Source organism: Gossypium hirsutum, chromosome D10 (genome assembly GCF_007990345.1).
Source record: "Gossypium hirsutum isolate 1008001.06 chromosome D10, Gossypium_hirsutum_v2.1, whole genome shotgun sequence".
Taxonomy (NCBI): Eukaryota; Viridiplantae; Streptophyta; class Magnoliopsida; order Malvales; family Malvaceae; genus Gossypium; species Gossypium hirsutum.
The window spans coordinates 8,483,123-8,505,378 of NC_053446.1; the positions used below are offsets into that span (position 1 = coordinate 8,483,123).

Consider the following 22,256-nt stretch of genomic DNA (forward strand, 5'->3'; position numbering starts at 1 on the left):
TAAGTATTATTTAACGTGGAATACTTTTAATATATTTTATTAATCAATATAAATATAATTTCAATAATTTATTTATTTTTAATGTAAATATAATTTTAATATTTTAACTATTATTCAATAGTAATATTATTTTTATTTTATTACTTAATATAAATGTATTTTTAATATTTTATTATTTTTATTATATATAAAACTTATTTTAATTTAATGTCCTTAATGGTAATGTTTAATTTTCACCGTTACATTTGAATCCAAACACATATCTCACTAATTATTTTAATTTTATCGCTACAATAACTAATCTCACCACAATTGTTGTTTTCAATCTCACTAGAGCCAATCTCATTGCTTATCCAAAGTCTCTAGAAGTTTTGAATTTTGGAATTTAAATCTTGATGTAAATGACATTCATTAATTGGTTTTTAGTGAGTTATATGTAAAAATAACAATTGAACAAAAAAAATTGAAATAACAAGTTGACATGGTATTATACATATGATAATATGTTTGCGGCATCGGATTTAACAATTATCATTTAAAGAGAACTAGAATTTAAAATTTTAAAAGTACAAGAGCTGAAAGTGACCAAATTAAAATATAATGATTAAATTCATAAATTTCATAAAATAGAGGGGCGAATAGCATAATTTAACCTTTTTTTTGCTTTCGGGAGACAATGGAAGAGTACTGATGGTTTTATGTTTGGGTTTAATTTTTCGGGTATTGGATTACTTATTATTTGGGTTTGGATGATGTATTTAGTTCTTTTGGGTTTGATTTCAGTAATATATTTTGATGCGAGTTTAGTTTGAATATTTTAAAAATATATATAAATTTAATAGGCATTTATATATTAGGGTTTTTTTTTTTGTCTTTTTTTAATATTAACCTCATTATAAATTCTTATCATATTTGTTTTTTTTATATATGGTCTAAAACTATTCATAATCCCTCCTCAACTCATTATAAACTGAATCGACTTAATCAAATAAATGATCAATTTTGTCGACTTAATCAATATGACCTAACTTTTACTCATATATATATATATAATGCAATCTATAGCAATAATAATGGATATATTCAAGCATATCTAATTGAATGGGTTTTTTTTTTCTTTTAAGATCAAATAGATTTGGTTCAATTCAAGGAGAATTTTTTCTTTTCTGGGGAAGGGATATTGATGTCAACCTCGTAAAAAATTTACATGAATATAGACACCTATTTCAGTAAATATCTTTCCAACAGTTTGGTTGCAACAGAAAACTAATTTTAAAAAACAAAGGGTAAACTATAAAAGTGGTCGTTTTTGTTTGCCTCGGATTATATTTTAGTCACTTATGTTTGAAATGTTACGTTTTAGTCACTTACGTTATTGTTTTGTTACAAAGTGGTCACTCTACCGTTAAACTCTGTTACCTTCCTAACGGCAGTCCTACGTGGCAGTCTAAATGAGTTTTAAATGTCAACTTGGATGTCTAGTTTCTAGGATGAAAATATGTTTTTAATTAAATAAATTTAATTTGGGTTGCCACATAGGATCGTCGTTAGGGAGGTAATAGAACTTGACGGTACAGTAACCACTTCGTAACAAAATAATAACATAAGTGATTAAAATGTAACATTTCAAACATAAGTGGCTAAAATATAATCTAAGACAAACAAAAGTGACTATTTTGTAGTTTACCCAAAATAAATAACTTGAATTTTGATGTAATGTATAATATATTTTTTGATTTAGTATAATTATATAAATAAAAAATTGATTATGATTTAATTATATAATAAAATAAAATTATTTTTTGTTTAATTATATATATTTAATAAATTCAGTTATTTTCATATTGTGATTAAATACAAAAAAAAACTTAAAATAAAATCATTTTAATGATTTATGAGAATTATATTAAAATATTATTTTTGGTAAAATTAAAGCTGTCTGTGGGCCAGCTGGGTCAAGCCAAGGCCCGGCCCTAAAAAAACTTTTCATACCCAGACACCTTCAGATTGGTCTAATCCGTGTGAAAAACCCATTTTTATTGTTAAAAGTAATAAAATGTTAAATAATATTTTCAAATTTAAATTTAAATTTTTTAAAAATATTTTTATTATTTAAATTGAATTTAGGCTAGAAAGTATAAATTTTTTATTCAAATTTAAACCAAATTAAATCCAACTGAAGAGACTATCTGACTTTTGAATAAAATTTGTGGTAAATTTTTATTTATCTATATTAATATTTAAACCTTAGATAAAATAGGTCTTAATTGAACCTCATGTGATGGCTTGATAGTTAAAGGTGTTGATTGTCCTAGGTGTGGCTTGAGTTTCAGTCGCGCTAGTCGTGTTTGTTGTTCGAGCTCTGCCCTGTTATTGTAATTCACCAAAAAAAAATAGGTCTTAATTAAGAAATTATAAAAATGTCCCTTCATGTATAAATAAATTATAATATCATGAGGGTAATTTTATCTTTTTATATTTTTAATAAAATTGGTAAAAATTTTGTATACGATGAGATTTAAACATATACCACCAATATCTATAATTTTTTTTACCACTTCAACCAAAGTTTTATTTTAATATATTTATACATTTTGATGTTGCTATACAATTTTGTTCACTTACATTGTTTGGATTTCAATACTAAACTAATATTTAAAGTTCTTACTGAGTTGGTGTCACACCCTTTAACCAGATCCCAATTCAGAGTAGAATTTACCAAAAGCCCCTTATTTTTTTAATAAAGGGATAGATATTATTTTGAGGTCAATTTTGTCTTTTTATATAAAATAAAAAAATATCTGGATATGATGAGATTTGAACCCAAAACATTATAATATTTAATAACACAACTTTTCCATTTCAATTAAAATCATATTTAATTTTATATCAACTTTCTAAAATTTATTATATAAAATTTTCACCCACATCGTGGTGGGTATGCCATAATATAGTATTGATAATATCGTTGATTGAGTTGATATCACAAGTCAACCTATACGAACTCAAGAAAAATGACAATATCATGATAAACAATTTGAGTGCATTTAGTATTCTTAATTTGATAGATTTATCTATTCAAATTTCCTTTTACTCACAAGTTAAACTAATTTTTTTATTTTAATTTCATACATATTACATATGTGTTATTGTTAGTTCCTTTTTTCGAACCTTAATCTCATTATAGATTATTATCATATTTGTTCTTTTTGATATAATGCCTAAAATTACCTATAATTCATCCCAACCCTTAAATAGGAGGATAATGCACTGAAACACACTTAAATTCACGTCCTCCTACATCGACAACAATACCAATACCAATCAAACTATAAAAACACTCAAATGCTATAAAAATTTTAGTAATAATTTATGAGTATAGTTAACAATATATATATATATATAGGCTGATATATACATCATGGGACCCTTCTGTAACGACCGGACCTCATCACGTTGTGCCACGTGAACTGCATGAGTTTGTGGAATGACTATTGTGCGTGTGTACATGTCGTGGCTTACCAGCTCACAAGGATATGTCTCCTACGTATTTCGGTTTATATTTCATACATTTTAAATCTATAAGTTTATACAATGTACCTAATAATGTATTTCTTAATTCTAGAAATAAAATAAAATAAAATGATCATATATCTCATTTTTAATATTAACTTATTTGATATTATAGTTTTTATTAACTTTTAAAAAATACATAAATGAATTTTAATAAAACAATCCGATGCTAGATTTTGTCACACATGTTGTAAGTGAAAGAAAAACATGATATTAAAATTATATTTATAAAAATATTAATAGTTGAATAATGGGAGAAATGATAGTGTTTATGATTTAATATTTTTTAAATTTGGGTTCAATACATTTTTAGTTATTTTATTTAAAACTTTCCCGTAAAATTAATAAATATTTAATTTTTTTATTGAATGAAGGCTTGTAAATATTTTTTAAATTAAATTAGTATGAAATTACACATATTATAAGTATGAATATGAAATATAAAAGGATGATAAGACAATAGCACCCATCATGACATCATAGTATTGTCGTTATTATGTTGTGCCTCCATGGTAACCACAAAACAAAGGAGAATGTTAGATATGAGGTCCATGAACCAAAAAGAAAGAAGAAAAAAGAACCATAAAATATAATAATAAAAAATGAATTTTTAGAGTAAACAAACATAATTGGATGATGGGTTTGGGTTTGGGACACCCGAAAATGTTGCAGTGATTGTGTTTTAGAGTGCCCCAAGTTGGGTAATGTAGGACAAAAGAAGGCAAATCTAACCGCAAAATATCAAAAGGAACTTTACTACTTTTCGTGGAAATGGCCAAATATATATATATACACACACAAGTGAAAAGCAAGGGTGCACTCATTTTTCGACAAAAATACCCTTGCATATGTACCCAAAACATGTTTTTGTCTTGTTTTTATGGTAATCACCATCTTTATCAATATAGGTGGATACTACTATTACAAATACAAGTTAAGAACAAACCTATGTTTTATACAAAGTAAGACTCGAATTTAAGATCTTAAAATTATTGATGGTCTTAACCTTGCCATGACCTAATTGGTTTTTTCTTTTTTAAATTGTTATCAATAATAATTATATTTTGTTTTGTCTTCTCTTTTACATTTTATTTCCTTTTTAATAAATTTTTATCCAAATATATGTTAATGTTTAAATTTTAATTTATTTATAATATTAATTTTTTTTCATCGGTAACTAATAAATTTTACATAAAAATTAATGAATTTATCTCAAGATTAATATATAAATAAGTTAGATGTAAATTTAAAATATTAATTTCAAGTGAAGCTGAATATAATTTGTATAAATATATTTAATTTTATAGCAATGTAATTAAAATAGAAAAATAAAAATAAAAATAAAAAATTTAAACTTTTTATTTAAAATTTGCTTAGTAAATAAACGCTAATGGGATAATCGGATTACTCGCAAAGGACAAAGAGGAGGGCAATTGGATGATATTAGGCAAGTAAAGGTGGGTAATGGAGAGAGATGAGTTAGGCGGTGGTTGATATGGATGTTTTCCTACTTGAGGACAAGACAAAGGCACATGGAGAAGGAGGCCCCCATTTTCTCATCTCCCCTTTTTTGTTCAATTCACTTTTACCCTCTTTTGAGGATTGAGATGCTCTTCAATATGAGCATTGTAGAGGACAAGATGGTCCTTTCCGTTTTTGTCCTTCCTCTTGTCTAGTACAAAACTCTCACTCTCCTATCATTCCTTGTCCCCTCCTACCTCTTTTCACAACTCTACCCCACGGGTGGATTAAGTGGTGACGGAAGAGGTCCGACCTTTTCTCTAAAGTTACTTTTTAGTTTTCATTCTAAAAAAAGGTTAATATGTAATTTGTATTTCGAACTTGTTTAAAAATATTTAATTCATACTTAAATGTATAATTTGTTATTTAAGTTGGTATTTTTGTATTAACATAGTTAATTTATCTGATGTAGTATTGATAATTAATTTCATACTGATACGTGATAGTCTCTCAATATGCTATGGGTATAACTTAAAAAATTTTAAAAATATATAAGTTAATAAAAAAATATAACTTTTTTTTTCACATCAAGAATGAACATAGATAAATGGTTGTCCAGTCCAGATTATTTTTTAGTAAGTTTATATATATTTTTTATTTTTTAAATAAAATATCATGTTGTTTATTTATTTTTATCAATTGAAAATTAAAAAAATATAAAAATTTTAAATTATATAAATTAATAAAAATATAAAAAATTTTACATTAAGAATGAATTTAGACAACTAGTTAACTGAATTTAAATTCATCGGGCAACCATTTTTCCATATTCATGGTAGACATGCTTTTTAGTATATATATTTATAATTTTTATTAATTTATATATTATATATTATATATTATAAATTTTTATATATATTTCAAAATATTATACACTTTTGTATATTTTTAATGGTACATAATTTTATATTTTCATAAATTTATAATTTTATATTGTATGTTTAAAAAATAATAATAACCTAAAAATTAATATTTTATAAAATATATCAACTTACTAAAAAATACATCTAGAATGAATCTGGATAGACTTTTGTCTAGATTCAAATGTGTTTGGACAATCATTTGTCCAGGTTCATTTTTTATGTGAAAAAAATAATTTTTTATTAATTTATATAATTTTAAAGATTTTTTTAATTTCTTAATTTATGCCCACCACATAGCATATGGAGGCTACCACATGCCACCACTAGATCAGCTATCAGTGCCACAAGCAAAGTTAGAATGCTAAGATGATAAAATATTATATATTTATATATATATATATATATATATATATATAAGAAATGAGACATGTGATAGATTTTTAAGTATACTTATGGAATTAAAAAAAGTACACGACTAATTTACCAAATATCAATCTGAAATGAAAATTAATTGGAAAAAAAAACAATTAATATGAGTCAAATTAACCAAAGAAAAAAAAAACATATATTAGATAAACTAGTCAGCTTGTTGTTTAAACAAATTGCATAGGCACGAGTTTGAACAAGGGAGTGAATAGTAAAAAAAACAAAACAAAATAAATAAGTTTGTTAAGACAATTTAAAAACAATCATACTCTGAAGAATTTTATTCAGTGAATGATTTATTCAATAATCGATTCATCTCATTAGCTAACGTCCAATCTACCATTGCACAAAAAATAAGAACAATCCCAATAAATAACTTTAACTTGTTATAATCACTCACCTAAATCTTTCACTTAAACAAATAATACCTATAAAATGAGTGCAAAAGTTAAAAAAAAAAACCGCTATAAAATTTCTAAGCAAATAGGCATGTCAGCCTAAAAAAAGATGCATCTTCATAGCAAACTAGTTGCCTATAGGCTCAAAATGGTAGTCTAGTCTATCAGTCCGAGTAGAGATAAGGTCATCATTAGTAGCATAATAATCCTGGATAAATAAATTCTCAAAACTTATCTTTAGATAAAGTTTGAAAAACCAAATAATATAAAGCATGTCGATTTCAGTCTTCTTTAACCCATCACTTTCGATAGTCATGGTTTGAAACAAAATACCATATGTCTTTGGAGTCCATTTGCTTACGGAGAAAACATTTAATACTGTTTAGATAATTTTAAAAGTTTGTCTGAACAGATGTTTAAAATAAATGTCGAAATATCAATTTTGGATAACCTTGATCTTAACAATCTCAAAATCAATTTGTCTAATTTTATACCTAAGTTTTTAGATTCTGATTCAATAGTGACGGTTTTGATTATATGAGATATTGAAGTTAATAAACTAAATAATTTTTAATTTAATTGCTTCAACTGATTATCGTTGATCTTTTGAATAATTATTTAAATATATAATAAATTATGTTTGATCCATCATGAAGTTTTTTAATTTGATTCATTTTCCTTTTGTAGAAATTGTAATATGGTTACATGTCAATACGGAAATAGGTTAAGGTCAAAAAAGAAGCAGCAGCCTATAAAGAGTGTCCGTTGACGAAACAAGAAGATTCTCTGCTACTTGCTCCACTAACCCATTAGATAAGGAGAAGAAAATGTAGTATATTAAGGGTCAGTTCTTCATTACTTAAAAAAAATACTTTTGATTTCAAAAACACTTTTGAAAGAAAAGCGGTGAACAATAAGCTGCTTTTGGCTGAAATTTTTAGTTTTTCCTCTCTAAAAGTACTTTTGGTGCTTAATTACTTTTTCACCCCTCTAATAACATAGTATTTTTCTTTTTTTTTCTTGGTGCTTAATTATAATTGTGTTAAAATTATTAATTAAAAATAAAAAAAATATTTTTTTAAATACTAATTATAAATATTTAATGGTTATATTTAAATATTTAAAATATAGTTTATATATTCTAAATAAATTTTATAAATAATTAATATTTATTACTTAAAAATATTTACAATTTATATTTTAGATATTAAAATATTAACAACAAGTTATAATAATTTCTTATATTATTACTAAAATATAATAATATTAACTAATTTAAATATTATTTAAAAGCATATTTGTTACTTGATAATAATATGTCTAAAATGGGCATTTTATTTCTCAAAAGCACTTTTTAACAGTAATACTAAATACTCAAATTTTAAACCAAACATTTTAAAATCACTTCTCAAAATTACTTTTTTTATAACACTTTTTTAAAATACTTTGTAAAAGAACTAGCCCTAAGTTCACCTATAGTTCCCGTAAAAGGTATATAGCCTCTATTGCCCTACCCTTTATTCTTTCAACAGTAGAACGCTCTCAACTTTTGCTACCTTACGGGTCTCTTGCTCCACGTAGTCCAATCATCTCCACTTAGAAATTAACCAACATTACTTAATTAAGCCTTAAAAGTACATGTCCTTTTGTTAATGTTATTCGTCTTAGTGATGGTAAACACACAACATTACAGCAGTTCTTAGACACCGAGCCACCGTTTTGTCTCTTAGACGCAACTGCCTCCACTTGACTATATTGGGAAAAATGTGCTATATTTGTGTTATAAACACATAGAGATAAAATAAGTTGTATGTAGTTTTATGTTTATATCATTCTTTAGGTTTGATTATTGTTTATGAGAATATAATATATTTTATGATCAACTTATTACCTTTACGAAGAGCACTCGCGATGAGGAGATTAATCATTGTTACTGATGGTGGATTCCCTGATTATGACAAAATAAAACAAGCAGTGTATAATATAGAGATTAAATTATTTCAATTATTTTGAAAGAGACTAATTTACTCAATTTCAAAATTAATAAAAATTAAAATAATTTTTTATGAAATGTTATATGTGATTTAAAAAAGTAAAAAAAAATGTGTGTTAAGTGTTTGTAGGAAAAAAGTTTGTTGCATATATATTTATTTAATTTTAAGTAAATATTTATGACCGCTTAATTTTAATTTTAATATCTTTAGTTTAAAATTTTGATGTCAAATGAATTGAAATTAAGATTATTGTGAAAATCTGAATTCCCTTAATTGTGAAGGATTTTAATTAGATTTCACTTTATTTTGAGATTTTTTTATTAAATTATAAAGATAATTTATCTTATCAATAAGTGTTGGGTGTAGTGATAAATTATATTGTACTGTTAAAGAGAGATATAATTTTAAATTAGAAGTTGGTTTGGATTGAGTCGAGGCTCGATTCTCAAAAAATTCCAAGTCCAAGTCCATTTTCGGGTCAATTTAGTCCACCCAAAAAGCCAATTTCACTATTCAAGAAATAATAAATATTAAAAATTATATTTTTAATTGATATTTTTATATACTTTTATAATTAAATTTAAATTGAATTCATCTGGCCCGAGGTGTGAAATTCCTTGTTTAGGCTCGACCCTAATCAGGTTAGACTTATTGGGCCGGACGACCTATTCAACTATTGAATAGGTCTAGTTCAAACATTGTAGACAATATTATTGGGAGAAGCAATTATAAACCCTAAACATATTTTGTAAATCATATATGAAAAATAAAAATAAAAAAGGAAAGAAAAGAAGAGAAGATAATTACCCTGCTAATCTTAGTTACAAAATGTAATAGTTTCTAAACTACTTCTAACTTTCAATTCTTAAAGTAAAGGAATTTGATAATATAATTCACTTAAGGGTATTCGAATTACAATAATGTCAATCGAAGTAAGATTTAATCACCTAATATACTTGTTATAATGGCTTTTTGATTCTCCAACTTTACAAAAAAAATCATTTTAGCTCTTAAACTTGTATTTTTTGTCAAATCAGTCCAAAATAAATAAAAAATTAATGTTTTTTAACTTTGTTGATGTGACATACACATGGATTGCCACGTAGATGACATGTCAACATTTAATTAATTTTTTAAAATATTAATATATATTTTTTATAATTTTCATATTTTAAAATAATTTAATGAATTTTAATTTTTAAAATAATTTTTATAAATTTTTAAAATTTTAAAAAAATTAATTAAATTTTATCGTGTCATCCATGTGTATGCCATATCAGCAAAGTTAAAAAAACATTAATTTTTTCAAACATTTTGAGGATAATTTGACAAAAAAGACAAATTTAAAAATTAAAAAAGACGAAAAATTAAATAAAGGGCTAAAAAGATTTTTTCTATAAAATATACCTAATTTCTTTTAGTTAACATTCCATAAATACCAGAATCTTTATAATTTAGTAATTTTGATTACAAATGCAGTAACTTGAAGGTCGCGAATTTGATAATATTTTCTTATGGATAATATAATAGGAGCTGAGTTTTATATTAATAATTTTGAATTAGATGATGTGTCTCGCACTCTCTCTATATATACACTACAAGCCATCATATGCGTTCGCTCATTTTCTCTGTTTCCTCACTGCAAAGTAAACCTTTTTAACTCATTAAGAGCCACCCAACCCATATTTATTTCAGGGTTTTTCCCTTATATGGTAAGTACGGGTTATTCCTGTCTTGGATATCGACAATGCCTTCGAGGCTCTCAGACGCCTTTAGAGCCCACCCCCAACAACAACTCAAACACCCCGACTTTACCTCACTCCACGAACTGCCCGACTCTTACGCATGGAATCAACGCGATGACCCTTCCCCAGAAACCTTCGCCACTGAATCAGTGCCACTTGTCGATCTTAACGACTCTAATGCTCTTCAGGTTATTGGCCATGCATGCAAAACTTGGGGAATTTTCCAAGTCACCAACCATGGAATCTCCACAAGTCTCCTTGATATGGTGGAGCACACTTGCCGCTCCCTTTTCTCTTTACCAGTTCACCAAAAACTTAAAGCTGCAAGGTCTCCTGATGGCGTCTCCGGCTATGGATTTGCCAGGATTTCCTCCTTTTTTTCTAAGCTTATGTGGTCTCAGGGGTTCACTATTGTTGGGCCACCAGACGAGCATTTTTGCCAACTTTGGCCCCAAGATTTCAGCTACCACTGGTGAGCACCCATTGCACACATGCGAATGCACGTGCAAATTCTGATTATTATTGATTCTCTTTGTTCTGATATTTTTCTCTTTTGTGGCAACCCCCCCTTCCCATTTGCTTTTCTTAATGCAATTAGCAAAGATTACAATGAAAGCTATGGACCCACGAAGTAGATTAGGAGTAGTAATGGAGTTAAAAAAAAACAAAAACCAACCCACTTGTCAAGTGTTTGCTTGTTGTATCACCAGCATAATAGCAGCTTAACTGTTGCATACAGTATTCTGATTCTTTCGTAATTTGATTGTTTCATTTGTTTGTTTCTTCCTCAGTGATGTTATTAAAGAATACAAGGAAGAAATGAAAAAGTTAGCCGGGAGATTGATGTGGCTCATGCTGGGTTCCCTAGGCATAATTGCCAAAGAGGATATCAAATGGGCCGGCCCAAAAGCTGACTTCAAAGGGGCCTCAGCAGCTTTACAGTTGAATTACTACCCGGCTTGTCCGGACCCGGACCGAGCCATGGGTCTCGCCCCGCACACCGACTCCACTCTCCTCACCATCCTCTACCAAAACAGCACTAGTGGGTTGCAGGTCTTTAAAGAGGGAGCCGGATGGGTCGCGGTACCTCCGGTACCGGGGGGACTTGTGATAAACGTTGGTGACCTTATGCATATACTGTCCAACGGGTCATACCAGAGTGTTCTTCACCGGGCCATGGTGAACCGTAGCCATCACCGGCTATCCTCGGCTTATTTATATGGGCCACCGTCTACTGTGGAAATATCACCCCATCCAAAATTAGTAGGGCCAACTCACCCACCCCTCTATCGACCGGTTACTTGGAACGAGTACCTTCACACCAAAGCTAAACATTTCAACAAGGCACTCTCATCGGTTCGGGTTTGTGTTCCTCTAAATGGATTGGGTGATGTAAATGAACAAAATAATAGCGTTACAGTTGGCTAAGAGAAGGAAGAGAGAGAGTGATTTTGTTTTGTTTCACTTATATTGTTCCTTGCCATGTCTCCATTGGTTTGGACGTTTTATGGGGCCCTATCCGACTATTTTGGAGCATAGTGTTTGGGACACAGGAAATTTTATTTCTCTAATTTCTTAATAATAACCCCAAGCTAGAATTGTTAATATAAATTAATGACTCATCTTTTGTTGCCATCTGTTTCAATGAAAGCCAGAAATGAACCCCTCCCAACACCCTTCAGCAGGCCAAAAAATTTGATTTTCATATTTCATACCTAATTTTTAATTTTTATCGGTTAATTCTAATGCAGAATTTGAATGATATCTGTATTATGGGTTTTGTCTTTGTGTTGACATAGATTGACTAAAGATTCCTTATTTGAATATCATGTAAGAAGACATTCCCCATATCTTTTAGCCCCGGATAGGATATATAGAGGAAGATCCCATCCAAAGAATAAAACAGTAAAGTCAGTTAAATCATTGAACATAAAGTTCAATAAGATAAGGAAGAAGTGCTGCTAAGATTCCAAGAAGAAACAATGTTATCAACGATTTTTGTTATGCTTGAAAGTTAGAGCATTATTGAAGAGACAGAAGTGATTTGGATTCAAGAAAAATGTTGTGAAAACTGAAGATGATATTGCCTCTGCAATCACGTGCAAGTCCACATTGGGTAGTCAGTTTTGAGAACCCTACCTTGTCCAAGATGTGGCAGTTTTTACCGTTTCTTCATTTGTTGCCATGCTCCATAAAGAAACCAAACAAGCACGCATTCCTTTTCCCTCTCGGCTGTCGACCAACTTCTTTTACCTCAATTAGCAGCAAGAAGAAAGGAAATTCCCAGCATGAGTTAAATAAATTCCAGATAACTTATCTTTGCATTGCTCAGTTCATAATTGAAGAGAGTACGGTTGAATGGGCGGTCCCATCTCAAACATGATTGAAGGAACACCTCCACTAACATTAGAAATATGGTTTCAGTTTTCACAGAGTACATTTCTTTGTATGTTTCATTTTTAAGTGTCTTTGAATACTTTTTTTTGTTATTTAAATAATTGTTGCTTCCTTTTATTATTCCAACAATTATCGTTTTCCTATTTTGCATAAATTTAATCAATTATCAATAAATAAAGTATAATTTTTGTCATGGTTGCACACCACTGCTACTCCTACAACAATTCAAATTCTGAATTATACCTTTTAAGCTTCAAGGTTGTTCTAACTCTTCGAATTTACGATGCTGTTAGATGGACATGATTTTAAGATCATCTTGATGGCACCAAACTCCCTCTACAAAAACATGTTGAAGGGAATAACACCACTGAAACAAATTCTTCTTATCATATTTGGTTTTGCCAAGATTAACTCATTCAACAAGCCATGATGTTTATGTTGATGGCTCAAGTGCCATCACGATTGTTTCCACTCATACTTCACAAAAAGCATGGGCTCTTTTGTGTACGGTGATGATTTTATTTATTTAGTAAATAATCAAAATAAAAACAAAAAGGGGTTTGAAATTGAAATTAAAACTACGTAAAATGATATTGCAAAGTAAAATACAAGAAAACCAATATAATGAGAGTCTAATCAAAGATAAAATCTCAGTTTTGATTCATGAGTTTGATAATCAATACAAAGATAATTTTTGTGTGCTTTAATAAATTAATTATATAGTTGTTGACATCGCGTCTAGTAACTAATGTTAAATATGGACATCACATATTTAATAAGCGTATTCACATGTTATTATTTACTATCATGATAGGTTAGCCTAAATTAAAAGTGATCTAATTTAGTTAAAGTTTATTGGGTTAAATCTTTTAGATTTATGTTAATTAGGGTTTTATTTTTTAATTTAATTATTTATATTAAAAAAATGTGCGATTAGATCCCTGTTCACAATTATATATTAATCTACGCTTGTACTGATGTTTGGTAAATTCTGTTGATTGCAATTTTTTTTTTGGCATAACTTTGCTTGTTTCATCAGAATTCTTTGGTGCTTTAATGCATTGTTTATTGATTTGTGCAAGTTCAGTTATTAATGTTTCAGCAGTTTTACTTTGATATATATATTTAATGCGATATGCGTGCTATTTTTTTTTCTTTAGTCGATTATTATATATTTTAAAGAAATCACAGACATATATTCAATTATTATTTGTTGATTCTCTAGATTTAATTATGCTTCAATTTTCTTTCATTGTTAATTGATAATGAAGAATTAAGTGAACTGATTATTCTAGAATTTCCAAAACTAAGAATCTACATTCTTGATTTCATGAAAGTTGGTTTGACTGTTATTCTTCAATTGCAATAATATGTGTTCAACTTTTAGAATTAATATTTTAATTTTGATTACCTATGGTAATATCTTTGAAATTTATGTTTCGAGTATTAGAAATAATAGATTTGGGTTTTCTTATATTGTTATATGGTGGCTATGAATTTTCATAAGTAGTTGCGCATATGAAGGTTTTTATACAATTTGGGATTCTTTTATATTTGGTGGTTATAGAATTTTTTTTAAGTATTTGTGCGTATAAAGAAGTTTTATGATAATGTCTTTAGTCATTAATATAAATTTGAGTTTACATGAAATATGTAAGGCAAGCCAATATTATTTTTCTATTATTATAATTGTGTGTGTATATATATTATATATCAATAATTTTGAGGATTAATACATTATAGTTTGTGTGAATATGTGTTTATACCCATTATTCAATAAGATATCTTTTATAGTTTAATTGGTAAAATTAAGTTTTGATGGATATCGTTGAAGTTGTTATTATTATTATTATTTATTATTTTGCTATGGTTATATATTCAATTTTACGGGTGCTTTGGTGCAAATTCATGTCAACTATATATATATTTAAATAATTTGGTTTTAAGTTCTGTTCTATAATCTTAGGTTTTGGCATCTTATGGTTCTAAATATTTGGTTAAAATATGATGATATGGTTTATTGTATGAATTGTGGGGTATGCCAACTATTATGATTTTGTTTTTGAGATTTATTGGCTTGAAAATATTTTTCAAGTATTCATGTGAATATCTGTTTAATCATAAATACAACTTTGGATTTACATGGTAAATTTAAGGTAAAATTTTCTATTTGATTATGGATACATGTATATGCATGAATTGCTTTGGTGTTTTTGTCCATGCCAAAATTATGAATACATGTGCTTGTTAATTATTTGACTTAATTTGAACCACTACATTATTTCTGTTTGGTTTTGATATATGTGATTTTGGAAAAAAAAAAACCAGTCAAAGATTAAAGTTTTCGGTTTTTTATTGTATTATTAGGACAACCTTATTTTGGGTTATTTTAGAGTTTATAAAGCAATAAAAAAATAGTTTTGGCATTTGACTATTGGGTAAATTTTAAATTTGAATATTGGTATGTTTATATATATTTTAAAATAACTTAATTGAAGCAATAAGTCACCAAAGTGATTTTTTGTATAAATTATTTTGTTTTAAAATATAAAAGTTTGTGTGCATGTAACTTAAGTTATGTTGATATTGATCGGCCCAAATGAAGGTTAATAATATTACATGTGCAACTATGGTGATAAACATGTAACGATTATTCGGTTTTATATGTGAGTAATAAATTGGCCCAAAGGAAGATTTATTGTTCGACATGTTCTTATTGTCAATGTTTGACTACTACACCAAAATATCACTTACAAGTTAATATTTTGTCCAAAGATGAAATATTAATAGAGTGTTCGACCTCTTAAGATGAGGTTTACCTTTATTCAAATTATTTTGGTTTAAATTTGAAGTCTTATGTGAAGTTGTTTATGGTTTATGATTTATTCAACTATTATTATATTTGCCAACATCACTATATGTTGTTTTGGGATAACTATATATACATATATATACTAGTATCTTTTAATTTGATTGAAAGATGAAATTAAAAGAAATATTTTGAAACAAATAAATTCAAATTTTGGCTTTAGGTTTTAATTAAGGATGTTTAATATTTTAAATATATTAGTTGAAACAAAATGCCGCTAAAGTGACCTCTTTTGCCTAGATTAGTTTATTTAAAATATCAAGATGATTATATGTTTTTGTGATTCATGTGTTTATTAATTGGCCCAAAGGTAAGTTAATATTTGACAGAATTTCAACGACATCTGTGGTGAGAAATGTGTGACAATTATAAGTTACTTTATGTGAGCAATATGTTAGTCCAAAGATTAATTCAATGTTTGACATAATTTATTGTCAATGTTTGATTGCTACAACAAGAGTATCGCTTATTGTTAATATTATTATCCAAAGACTTGATATTAATGTTGTGTTTGGTATCTTGAGATGGGATTAGCCATTATCCTAGATTTATTGTTTACTTATGAATATTGATGTGAGCTTATTTTTATTTATTTTTTGTTCTATATTCAGCTAATTCATCTTCTACTGCCACAATATCTGCTAATATAAATTCTATACCCATGCTTAATGGGACTAATTTCAATGAATGGAAAAGGCACTCACTTATAGTGCTTGGCTGTTGAACATAGTCCTTATACTAAGGGAAAAACAACTTGCACCTCTCACTGCCGAAAACACCCCTTACGTTAAAAGAGATTTTGAGAGGTGGATCATTCAAATTGCATGAGTCTAATGATCATGAAGCACAACATTTTAGAAGCCTTTAGGGGCACAGAATCTGAAAAGATTACTCAGGCCAAGGTTTCCTTGACAAATCTGAGAAATGGTTTGCTAAAAACGATAAGGTTGAAATGACATCACTTCTGACTTCTTTGATGTCTATAAAGTATAAGGGTCAAGGAAATTCTAAGCGATCTAAGGGCTATGAGTTTTATGATCCCACAATTAGGAATATTTTTTATGACAACATTCTTTTAGGATGTTGAGTTTGGAGGGAGAAATAATTTTAGAGACATTACTTTTAAGGAGGAATCAAATTCTAACTCAGTTCCTACTACCACTTTTGATGATGTTTAGGTTATCATACCTATCATTGATTAAGAAGTGAATCTAGAACCTCAATAAGACAATGTTGAACAACTTCCTATTCAAGATGAGGTAATTGTTCCAGAAGAACAAACTCAACAATCTCAAGATTAAGTGTCATTAAAAAGGTCCACTAGAGAAAGGGTTATAGTGGCTTTAGTGGAATATTTTGACCTTAAGCTGCATCAGATGAATATTAAGTTAATAGTTTCTCAATAGTAACATTGATCATGCATTTATATGGTGCAACTAGTAAACTTTGTGTCTAATAATGCAAAGTTAATGATTTGCAAATTAAAGAACTTCATCTATGGGTTTAAGCATACTTCTCATCAATAGTATTACAATTTTACCAAATGATTATCTCATTCGGTTTAAAGATGAATTTTGTCGATAATTGTATATACCATAAGTTTAGTGGGAGTAAGGTTCTATATTTGGTTTTATATGTTAATGACATACTGCTTGTCAATAATAAGTATAGTCTCAATTAATACCCTAATAATGATTTTGATATTACAAAAATGCATAAAATTTTTTACATTTTAGCAGTGGGAAGTCTAATGTATGTTCAAGTTTGTATAAACTGGAATATTCTGTACATTGTTGGGATGTTAGGTAGATATTTTAAACAACCCTGGTTTGGACCATTGGATAACATCCAAGAGGGTTATAAGGTATTTTTAGAGAATAAAAGATTACATGCTCACATATCGGAGGTCTAATTAGTTAAAGAATATCAGGTATATAGACTACGATTTTGATGGAATATGGATACAAGATTTTGTCACTAAGGTGCAAATTGTGAAAACAAATTGCAGTATTTTATTCCAATAGCAAAAAGAGCACATTAAAGTCAAAACACATAGACTTTAAGTTCTTGGTTGTTAAAGTAAAAGTTCAAAGTGGTTAGGTGCCTATAAAGCATATTAGGACAAACTCCATGATTACGGATCTGCTTACTAAGGAACTACACCTAAGGTTTTATAAGAACACACTGCTCATATGGGTGTAACGTCATTTAAAGGATATTTGGTTTTAGTGGGAGTTTGTATTTTTAAATGCTTTTATGTTATAGACACATTTTCAGTTATTTTAGTTTAAAGATATTAAGTTTATTTTCTGCAGAAATAAAGTTTATTTGGTTTATTCATACTCTGATTTTGGTAAGGTTTGATCTCACTAAGGAGGACCAGTTGGAAATAGACATGTTTAGATCATATTGCATGTAATTTCCATGCTACACATCCATACTTGATCTATGTCATTTGGTTGTGTTAATATACGTGATCATGGATGGATTTAGTTACGATATATGTAATGAAAGTCACCTTAGTTCTATGTTAACATAATTAATGGATGTGATTGCTCGGAATACCTTTTGGATATGATAGTAAAATTTTGAGCTCAAAAGGTTATATAATGACATGTAATTATAGAGTAATTAGTATATATATGTGGTCCAAGTGGGAGATTGTTGGAAAATATGGACATCACATATATAATAAGGGTAATTACATGTTTTTATTTACTATCATGATAGTTTAGCCCAAATTAAAAGTGATCTAATTTAGTTAAGGTTTATTGGGCTTTAATTATTAAATAAAGTATGGGTCAAATATGTATAGATACTCTAGTAATTGAGTTCTAATTAATTTCTAATTAATGATGGGCTAATTAGGAATTAGGGCTAATATGCCAAAGTTATATATATTAAGGTTATGATCCCCAAATTACAGACAAGATATCTTTTCTAATATCCCATCCATAGGAAAGAGCAAATATTCTTTGAATTTCTTGTGTGTTAATTTGGAAGATCAAAACCCCAAGATCCAGAAAATTTCAAGGAATCCATGGATTCATGTACGCTTCCCCATCTAGTTCTGTTATTTATTTATTCTTGATGATTTGACATGATAGATTTTGATTTACAATTCTAATTTTATATTAGATATTATTTAAAATTTAAAATTCTAATAACCAATCTCTTCATACCTTGTCGATAACTAAAAGGAAGCTCATTGAAATTATTTTCCTTATCAATAAACAACCATATAACTTCGCGCCTAGAGTCTTATTCATAGCATTAAGAGTGAGAAAAGACCTAATTCTAACCAATAAACACACATAAGCATAGTTCATTTAAATTAGATCACATGCTCACAGAACATGGACTGCATACATAACTTATACCTAATCATGCTATTTGTCACAAGTATTAAAATCAATTAAATAATTATAGGTTTAACTATTCTAATTGACAAGAAAAATATTCTAAGTAATTGAATATGGTACCAATACTCAACAAACCTGAATATTTGTAAATAAAATAAAAGAATAAAGAATAAAAAAATGAGGAGCAATTAGATCTCACAAACTTTTAGAATCAAACTTCGAACTCTTTTTTATTAGAAAAATAGTTTATAAATTCATGGAAAAAATAAAATACAATAATAAAATACTACTAAAGGTGACTATCTCTAGGCATTAACCTAATAATATCTATTTATATGAAAAAAATCACATAATGGAGAAAATACAAAACTTCCCCTAATTAAATAAAGTAGAATTTTGGCTGATTCTCGTGTCAAACATCCAGGTCATTTTTAGACACTTTCTTGACATTTTTTTGTACTTGAGTCGTGAGATAACTTTAGCTAGATCATTCAATTCCCTTGAAAATGATATATTATGAGTCCAAAATGGATTTATATAGCTTAAGTTATGACTAAAATACTGAAGCAAATTGTGTTAAAAGTCTAGTCTACAAAAACTTGCCAAAATAAACTTAAAGCTCATTTTTCTCCAATTACCTCTCTAAATGCATACTAAATAAAATATGATTCTAAAGAATATAATTAAGAACTTAACTAAAGTAATTCAAGAGGATAAGCATAAAAAATAAATTGGAAATTATGCACTTATCATTTTGCATACTATATATTCAAACAAAAGTCGCACATAAATCTACAACCTCTGTGACCAACTTACTAGAGTCACAATGCAAGCTAAAAGTTTTGTAGGGAATCTTAAACAAAATCAAGGCCATCACATATGAGTTAGTTCTCCAATTACTCTTGAAGAACTTACAATCAAGATACTTAGGGGTTTTGGTCCAAAATATCGAGAAGTTTTTGCCCCTATATGGATTTACCCAACACCAATTGAATGCGAAAAGCACTTTTACAAACTTGTTGATCATGAAATCTTTTTCTAATATGAGGAGAAACAAATATCTTCTCATATCATAATTGCAGTTGTACAATGCAACATCAATCCTTCTTAGTTTCCTCGCAATACTCGTCTCAACAATTACCTTTAATCTTACTGGTCACAAATTTTTTGTCCTCAACAACAAGCTCCTTAGTGCATGCAAGTTTCTAATTGTGCTCATGTAACACCTTACACCCAGTCCAGAAGACAATCGAATGTAGAACTCTACATTCTATAACACCTTTTACCCGTTATGATGTTTGGTACAAATAGGAGGTAGTACCAGAATGCATGCATAACAATTAAAAAAAATCTTAAACAATAATATAAAATCATTTTGAAAGTTTTAAAACATATTAAAATCATTTAGAAACTTTACGTGGGTGGGTGATTGGAGGTGTCCGGGATCAAAATGAGCCACAGAGAGTCCAAAATAGCAAAAGCAGTGTAGTAGGATTACATTGGGCACAAGGTATCAATACCTATGGCAAGGTATTAGTACCTTAACCTGGACACTGTAGCTTTTTGGCTACCATCAAGCAATGTTCAATTACATACTATATATGTTCTGAAACTCGAGTTTTGTAGGAAAATTTTGGTCTCTAACTTTTTAGGTTCTGATACTAATAAGTAGGGGCCAAAGTAAAAAAAAAGTTTTGGGTGTCGAAATTAAATTGTATATTTTTACGATAGTAAAAATAAAAATTTACCATTTTAATAGCCTATAGCTTTATAAATTTTTAAAGGATTAAATAAATTTTTTATGAATTTTGAAGGGGACAAAGTGCAATTTTACCATCACTAATTTAAAATCTTATAAATTATAAAAGAGCCTAAATAAAAAATTTTCCATTTTAGGGCGGGTCGGGCCCTGCCAGACTCCCTCTAGCTATAAGCACAAAACCAAAATACAAGTTAAAAATACTCCAAAACCATTCCAAAACACCTTTCTATCCTGCAAATACAGAATACAACTCAAAAGCACTTGAAACAGTTAAAATCCATTCTCAATCATTTCAAACATATTCATCAACTTACCCAATTTAACGAAGATCATTTGAAGTAAAAGCATGCATGTACCTATAAGTATTCATAAAGAAATAAGGCAATAATCCACTAAGTAGAGCCCTTCCATTTGCCAACTCTGAACTCAATAGAATTAATTCCATCAATCATGAACTTCAATCTTTGGACTCTACACTACAACCACAATCACTTGGATTCTAAGAGTTTCTTCACGGTGAATCAACATAAGTGAGAATTGATTTTTTATTTGCAAACGATTCAACTAAAAAAGCATCATCTATACCATAGAATTTCTAGCCCTACCAATCCCGGCTGGACCAGGATTATGGATAGCGGAGCTGTCAACTTTAAACTTAATCATTCTTTTAGGGTGAACAATCCATGATGTAAGAACCTTGGTAGACCTCTTGGTTTGCACCCAATGCACAAGTCTCAACCTCCTTAACATTGAACACACAATCATTTCTACATAACCAAATTGACCAAAAATAGTTCTAAAACCCATAATCCAAACAACACAATCAAAATTCATGAAACTAGTTGAATGGCTATTAAGCAAGTTGAGGAACTTTGACCATTATCACCATTCCTAATAAAAAGATATTCATGCTTTATTGACTATTAATTAAAAAAATTGATTCCACAATCTTTTTTGAACAAAGATATCCATACTTTGAGGCATATGTAGTAGCCTACTTCAGGTTTACTTTCTGTTTGACATAGAAGAATTTTCTTTTTTAATCATTTCAATATTAGAGAAGGATATGCTATTAAGTTTAAGGATTTTAACTATTGCTCTAATCCTTTGAAGTATTTAAAGCCATATTTCAAATAAATTTAAATTCCTAGAAGCATTCAAGAAGAAAGAGTTGTTAGTCAAATGTGTAATGCCCCGAAACTCTTGATTTTATTTTGTGCAAGCATGTTAAATAATTTAACTTGGTGTGTTGGTTAAGTGCCTTGAAAGTCTGATTAGTTCTTGAGTTTGATTCCCTTGTTTTGAATTTTCCTATTTATGTTGGCTTTTTGTTAAGCTTGAGCCTT

The 22,256-nt window shown here is 28.4% G+C and overlaps 1 protein-coding gene across 1 annotated transcript; it reads left to right on the top strand.

Annotated features, from left to right (window-relative positions):
* The first annotated feature begins 10,386 nt into the window (after positions 1–10,386).
* LOC107914840 (gibberellin 3-beta-dioxygenase 1) lies at positions 10,387–12,131 on the top strand. Its single transcript, XM_016843884.2, has 2 exons — positions 10,387–10,992; positions 11,312–12,131. The coding sequence occupies exons 1-2, from the start codon at positions 10,523–10,525 to the stop codon at positions 11,946–11,948; spliced, it is 1,107 nt and encodes a 368-aa protein (XP_016699373.1). The 5' UTR covers positions 10,387–10,522; the 3' UTR covers positions 11,949–12,131.
* The last annotated feature ends 10,125 nt before the right edge of the window (positions 12,132–22,256 follow it).

Bases quoted from the DNA above. Each gene is read 5' to 3' on its own strand.
- LOC107914840 (XM_016843884.2), top strand. From the start codon at position 10,523: ATGCCTTCGAGGCTCTCAGACGCCTTTAGAGCCCACCCCCAACAACAA. The intron at 10,993-11,311 runs GTGAGCACCCAT...TTTCTTCCTCAG, and splicing joins CAAGATTTCAGCTACCACTG to TGATGTTATTAAAGAATACA.